This window comes from Arachis ipaensis, chromosome B09 (genome assembly GCF_000816755.2).
Source record: "Arachis ipaensis cultivar K30076 chromosome B09, Araip1.1, whole genome shotgun sequence".
NCBI classification, from domain to species: domain Eukaryota; kingdom Viridiplantae; phylum Streptophyta; class Magnoliopsida; order Fabales; family Fabaceae; genus Arachis; species Arachis ipaensis.
The window spans coordinates 31201311-31207594 of NC_029793.2; the positions used below are offsets into that span (position 1 = coordinate 31201311).

A 6284-nucleotide genomic window follows, 5' to 3' on the forward strand; every position below is an offset into this window, starting at 1 on the left:
CGTGAAGACGTCCAAGTGGGTTCTCACCGGAGGATGACGACACCAAAAGCGCCGAATAATGCATCTCCAAGAGCGATTCGGCTTCGGCGCAAAGACGAATTAGGTCGGATCTAGCTTCTTGGACGGTTGTGGAAAGTTTAGTGATGTCGATGAATGGGGTATGAGGGATGCATGTGCGAACGAGTTGGGTGAAGAGGGTGTCCACATCTTGGGAAGGTTTGAGGGTGTCTAAGGTTGAAATCTTGTGGTAGAGGTCAAGCACTTTGTTCACTAATGCCTCTTGTTCTTGGCAAACCATGATGTCGACACTATGAGGAGAGAGTGAGGGAGAGTGGTGTTCTTCACTGTTACTCTTTAACACATATAGCTCATGGAACATTGAGAGATTATGGTAATATTTATGCTTATTTTTGTTGGGACCACATCAGCCCTAAAACCGCTTTTTTTAATCAGGAAATATATGATGTTGTGTCAAGGTGGGGAATTGCACTACCGTTTTAAAAAGTGATAATTGCTTTTTCCTTCAAATAAATCTCGAGTGCTAAGTGTTTTGGTTTCTTAACAAGATATTTGAGTTAGAGTTCCGAAAATAATTAAAAAAATAAAAGTTATTACTAAAAAAATTCTATCATTTCCATAGGACTTCATTTTCGTCTTTCTAGATATAAAATCTTATGTCTAGTTCAATTGGGACAACGAAAAATAAATAAATTTCATAGCGTATCGTATTTTGTTATTTGATAATAAAGTATACATATTTATAAAGTTTATATTATGATTAAATACGTAAAGTATGTTTGATGAGCTAGATAAAAGTGGGAATACATTTTAACCAAATGATTTTTATGGGACATATATAGTAAAGTTAAAATTCACACTTATTTATATTATGATAATTGAGGATAATTCAAGAGTGTTTCTAACTTTATATACAGAAAGTGTACGTGAATTAGTCATCGGGAAGTATAAAAACTAATTAAAAAGCTAATTGAGAAGAAAAACTTGACTATATGTTGCAAAATAATAATTAGTCGTTATTTTTTTTAATTGTTATAATACTACTACTTTCGTTAAAAATTTAAATGAATAACAAAAAATAGAAAAATAATTATATCTCTAATATTAATAAATAGGTGGGGATATCCCTTATAAAATTAAAATGTTGTAATGATATTACAAATTAGCAACATCTTAGTTGGCACTACTATGTAGTATGTACCCATCATATTCTAATATGATTGCTGTGCCATAAGAAAGTTGAATGTATACAAAAAGTTCGAATTAAAATCTTTAGTATAAAAGAACTTACATTATCATATATAAAATCTTAATTTCTCATGAATACAACTCATTTAATTTTATTTCAAATATAAAAAGCATTTTAGAAACTTAAAGAAAAGGCAGCATATGATAGGATATTAAGAGAAATTTTATAGAAAATTTCAGGAAAAAAGTAAGAATTTTATACTACATTCATACAATTAATGACATATATAATTGATTAATTATAACTAGTATGAGAATTCAATGTAGTGTGAATGGTGAATTTTTTACTTGTATAAGACTATAGGCTTGTTTGGGTGAGTTTTTAAGAAAATATCTTTTTTCGAGTTATCTTTTTTAAAAAATCTTATGCAGAGGTAAAAGTAATTTTATATTTGGATATCTCATGTAAAAAGATCTTTTTATCTATCAATTATGTTTGGGTATAATAATATAAAAGATCTTTTTATCTAACAATTATTGAATAATTTTCTATATTTAAATTATACAGCTTAACAGTTGTAAAAGAATAAGAATTTTATATGATTTAGTTAACTAATTGAGATTTTGGAATTTAATACTTTAATTTTTATAAACAAAGAAAATTAATTATATTATTTTTAATTTTAAATTAGAATACATGATTAAATGCTAATCAGTAAGTTGATAATCAAATAATATTTTTCAATATAATTTTAATGGATTAAATTAGATTTTTAATTGATACTCTATACTCTAATTTAATTAAAATTACCAAATTTTAATTTATCTAAAAATCTCTAATTTCACATTTGTCCCAAATTAAATCCTAATCCTAAAATCAAGCACACTAACCTTCACTCCTTCTAACCCAACCCTAGCCGCCTTGTTCTCCTTGTTACCAAACACAGCGGTGGCAATAGGAAAAAGAAAAAAGAGAGAAAGGAAGAAAGAACGGGAGGCAGAGGAGAGGAAAGAGAGAAAGGGGGTGTGCCGGCACTGGTCAACTCTGCCGTCGTCGTCGCCGCGCCCTACCGATCGTTGCTGAGAAGGTCGAACAGAGGGGAGAGAAAGCTAGCGTTGAGAAAGGGAAGGGTCGCCGAGCTAGCGCCGTCGCGTCAGCACGGCTGTGCCGCCACAAATGAGGAGAGATGCGTCGGAAGGAGAGAAGGTCCGCGGTGGAGAAAGAGAGAGAGCGCTCGCGAGGGGTGTCAGAGATGTGTTCCGCCGCCGTGCTGTGTGAAGTCACCATCGTGCCTCGAGCCTCGCCGTTGTCATCCTCGGCGCGAGCCCTTGCCGTCATCGATGGGGCTGAATCCGCCGCCGGTTTGAGCTGAGGGAAAGGAAACGCGTATAGGAGAGAGAGCAGGGGGCTTCGTGGCAGCTCCATCGCGCTGCTCCTGCCGAGCCGCTGCCAAGTCCTGCCGCCAATCAGAGCCCTAGCCATCGCCGTCGAAGGCGCCACCGCCGCCACTGTCATCAATTGGGATCAAAATTGTTGCTGTGTTCCCAGAGCTGTCATGGAAGTGGCTGATTCGGTCCCAATTCCTCCATTGCTGAGACTATAAGCTTTAATCCTTGTCTTGGTTCCATCCTGTTCCTCTATCTTTCTCCTGTTCTAGCTAAGGGAACCTATGTCTCTATTTAGTACTGCTACTCTATTTTCCTGTTTGTTGTTAGGACCATTATGGTGGTGTTGAGGCCATCAGGAAACTGTTAGAGCTGCTATTGATGAGTTTGATATTGCTACTTCAATTCTGGTTTGCTCTTCTCCTTGATTACATTCCATTTGCACATTTTATTGTCATTCCCACACTTGTTTTGATTTAATTCTAGTATATGCCCTATTTTAAAATTCTCAGGGTTGTGTTCACTTTCGATACCTATTCCATTTGGATTCTCTATTCAACTGTAACTACCATTACCGTCATGGATTTGTTGCCGTTGCTGCCATGAAATGAAAAAGGAAGGGAGTTGTCACGTTTAATCTACGCAGGTTCAACTAAATTGAGGTAGGGGTTTATTTTAAATTAAAAATACTCTGGGCTTTGAATACCTGACAAGCTTAGTAAGTTAATGCAAATAGATGGATGTCTGTGTTGAAAATGATTTTCTGTTGTAACTGAAGGGTTAGGTTTGTTGGTTATTGGTTGATTTTTTTGAATCTATGGTAAAATCGATTGAACGCGCTGATTTTGGATTCTAAATAGAAATTGATAATAAATGATCTTGAATAATGGATTTGGAATTGTTAAACTGAAAGGCTGATTTTTATTGTGTTGAGGATTGAAAAGAGGGGACCAGTAATGGGTGACATATTCCAGTTTTTAGGGGAGGTGCTGCTGGAAATTTTCTAAGAAATTTGAAGAAGTTTTGGTTGTGACTTAGTAGATGATTCTGATTTAATTAATCTTAATAAAAGAAGTATGTTTTGAATATTTTTAAAGATTATTAAAGAGAATTGAATTCTTATGATTTGGTTAATTTGTGGTTTTAAATTCATTTGATTTCTTTTAGCGATGAAACGAGATTTGATTAACTAGTAGAATGCTTTAATATAGTAAACTGAGTATAAGATTAAGGGATTGGGAATAAGAGAGTGAGTTTATAGTTTTTTTTTAAATGAAACTGATTATAACGGTTAAGAGGAAGAAAGTTAATTTAAGAAATATAATGGAGAATGTGTGGTATTGAGTTGGAGGTGAATTTAGTGAGTTGTTTGAGGGTTGTCCTTGAAACTAAGGTGGAATTTAGTGACAATTAGGTTGTTTGAGATCTGATGATGATTCTGGTTAATTATAGTATTGTGGGGTGATGATTGAGGTTGATGACGTTGGTTATGATATTGATGACAAGATTTGTGATGAATGAAACATGGTTGAGAATGATGTGGATCTTGATGAATTATGATTGAAATATTCATATGGCTTATTTATTTGAATTATCTGAGATACGAGTTTTCCTGGGTAAAGTACCGTGGCTTGCCACCACGTGTACCAGGTTGAGACTCGATACTCTGTTGACCCTACGACGTAAGTGTGACCGGGCACTATATAAATTCCCGGGAATGTTACCCCCATTGAGCAATATTGATTATTTGAGAAAAATCTATGCGTAGACTCTTGGGGATGCACGTCGGGGGACAGTCTAAGGACAATTCAGACTTGTCGGGTTGGCTGGATAACTGACAGATGAGCCTCATCAGTCATAGGACAGGCATGCATCATATGCATTTGTATGTTTTGATTGAATGTGCAGTTGTTTTGGTTTGCCTAATTTCTTAGCCATGTTTATCTGCTACTTGTTTTACTTGCTGTACTTGAATCTTATCTGTGATTTCCTTGTTTGTCCTGTATGTGTATGTTTATCTGAGAGACCCTTTTTGGAGGAGATGTAATGAGGGTGTTTTTTTGTTTGTGGTAATGAAAGTTGAAGCAGGTGGACTAGGTGTTCCCTGAGTATTCTAATGTATGTATTATTTGGATAGGAGTGAGCGAGGTAAGTTGGATAGGAAGTCATTAGGCACGTCTTTGATCCTTTTGCTTCTTTAAACTATTCATCTTACTGGTTTGTAAATTAAAGGGATTTCTTTAAACACCTTTCAAAGTAAGCTTTGTACCAAACTTTTCTAAAATGTTATTTCAAGGATAAACTGCTTTATGATGAAACTAATTCTATTTGCAAGTATTTCTATGTTTTGATGGTATTCCCTCCCCTACTGAGAACGTGTGGTTTGTTCTTACCCCGAAATCTTCCACCCTTTCAGTGATAGGTTCGAAGAATCAGTTTGAAGTTGCGGGTGATTATTGACTTTATCTATGCGTTGTGTTATCTTCATAGAGTTCCCTCGCTTGTTGCTTAAGATTTTTATTTTATACAGAGGGATAGGTATTGTATCTGAGTTTTATTTTGACTTACTTGTATAAGATTTATTATTATTAGTAATTATGTAATTATTGTTAATTGGTGATATCTGATATATGATTTTTAATGAGTTATAAACAACTCTCTAGCATTTTATTAAAGATTGAAATGCGAGTTCAAACTAAAGGCTCAATATTACATGGTTAGTAAGGAAAATAGGTTAGTAACGCCTTACTTTTGGTACGATCATGACGTATTGAAGGTTGGGTTGTTACATTATGGTATCAGAGCAGTTTATCCTGATTAGAGCCTTGGGAATGGACTGACTATGCTTCATTGCATACTTTGAGGGTTTGTCATGTAGTAGGTCTTGTCCGAATAACAAGAATTAGAGCTTTATACACATGACTGTCTATTGATTATTGTTGTTAGCTTACCGTTACATATCTGCTGATGTTAAGTCTGGCCAACTTAATGTTGGTAGTTTATGTGTACGGGAAGATTAACGGGTTATCATAGACGAAATAGAAGTAATAGGTAACGCTTATAACGCGATTTTGGAACGTTAGGAGTTAATTCCTGAGGTTACTTTGTTATGTGTCTCGAAATTCTGCTGATGACATGTGACTTGTTCCTCCTTGATGTGCCTTGAAGTCTTTATTTGAGATTTCTTTCTTGAAAAATAGTTTGACTGTTTTCCAACCCTATCCCTTTGTTTATATGCTTTCTGCCTTATGTTGTTTAAACTCTTTTTCTCAACTCATATACTTTGAAATAACAGAGTGATCATTGAGATCTTTGCGATTTTGCTATTGATTAAGTTGTTTTTCTTGAGAGTATTGCATTCTTTTTGAATTAGCTGCAAATTTGTATGAATTGTCATATTCTGTGAACTGATTTACTTTTTGCATATTTCAATACTCTTGAATATCTTTTATAGGGTTGTGATTTTAAGTATCCTATTCACTCTTGTTTTAAATCTTTTTAAATAACTTCTGGTCTATCCTTGTGTAAGTTGTTATTGACTTTGCATTCTTTTACTTGAACGGTGTATCTCTTTACTGTGAGTTAAACTTGGTTTGGTGCGACACAACCATCTATTGAAGTTTTAATAAAATCGTTTTTGACTTAGCCTACATTTCTTTACCTTAAACTTTGAAAATTTTTGTGTATGGTTT

General features: G+C 34.6%; 1 protein-coding gene across 1 annotated transcript in view; it reads right to left on the reverse strand.

The window, feature by feature from the left end:
* The window catches only part of LOC107619807 (nicotianamine synthase), a gene marked incomplete in the record, with an annotated part of 1483 nt that extends 1096 nt beyond the window's left edge, over positions 1-387 (reverse strand). Inside the window, 1 exon segment of the mRNA XM_016322087.2 lies at positions 1-387. Within this exon segment, the coding sequence (XP_016177573.2) occupies positions 1-379 (379 nt within the window).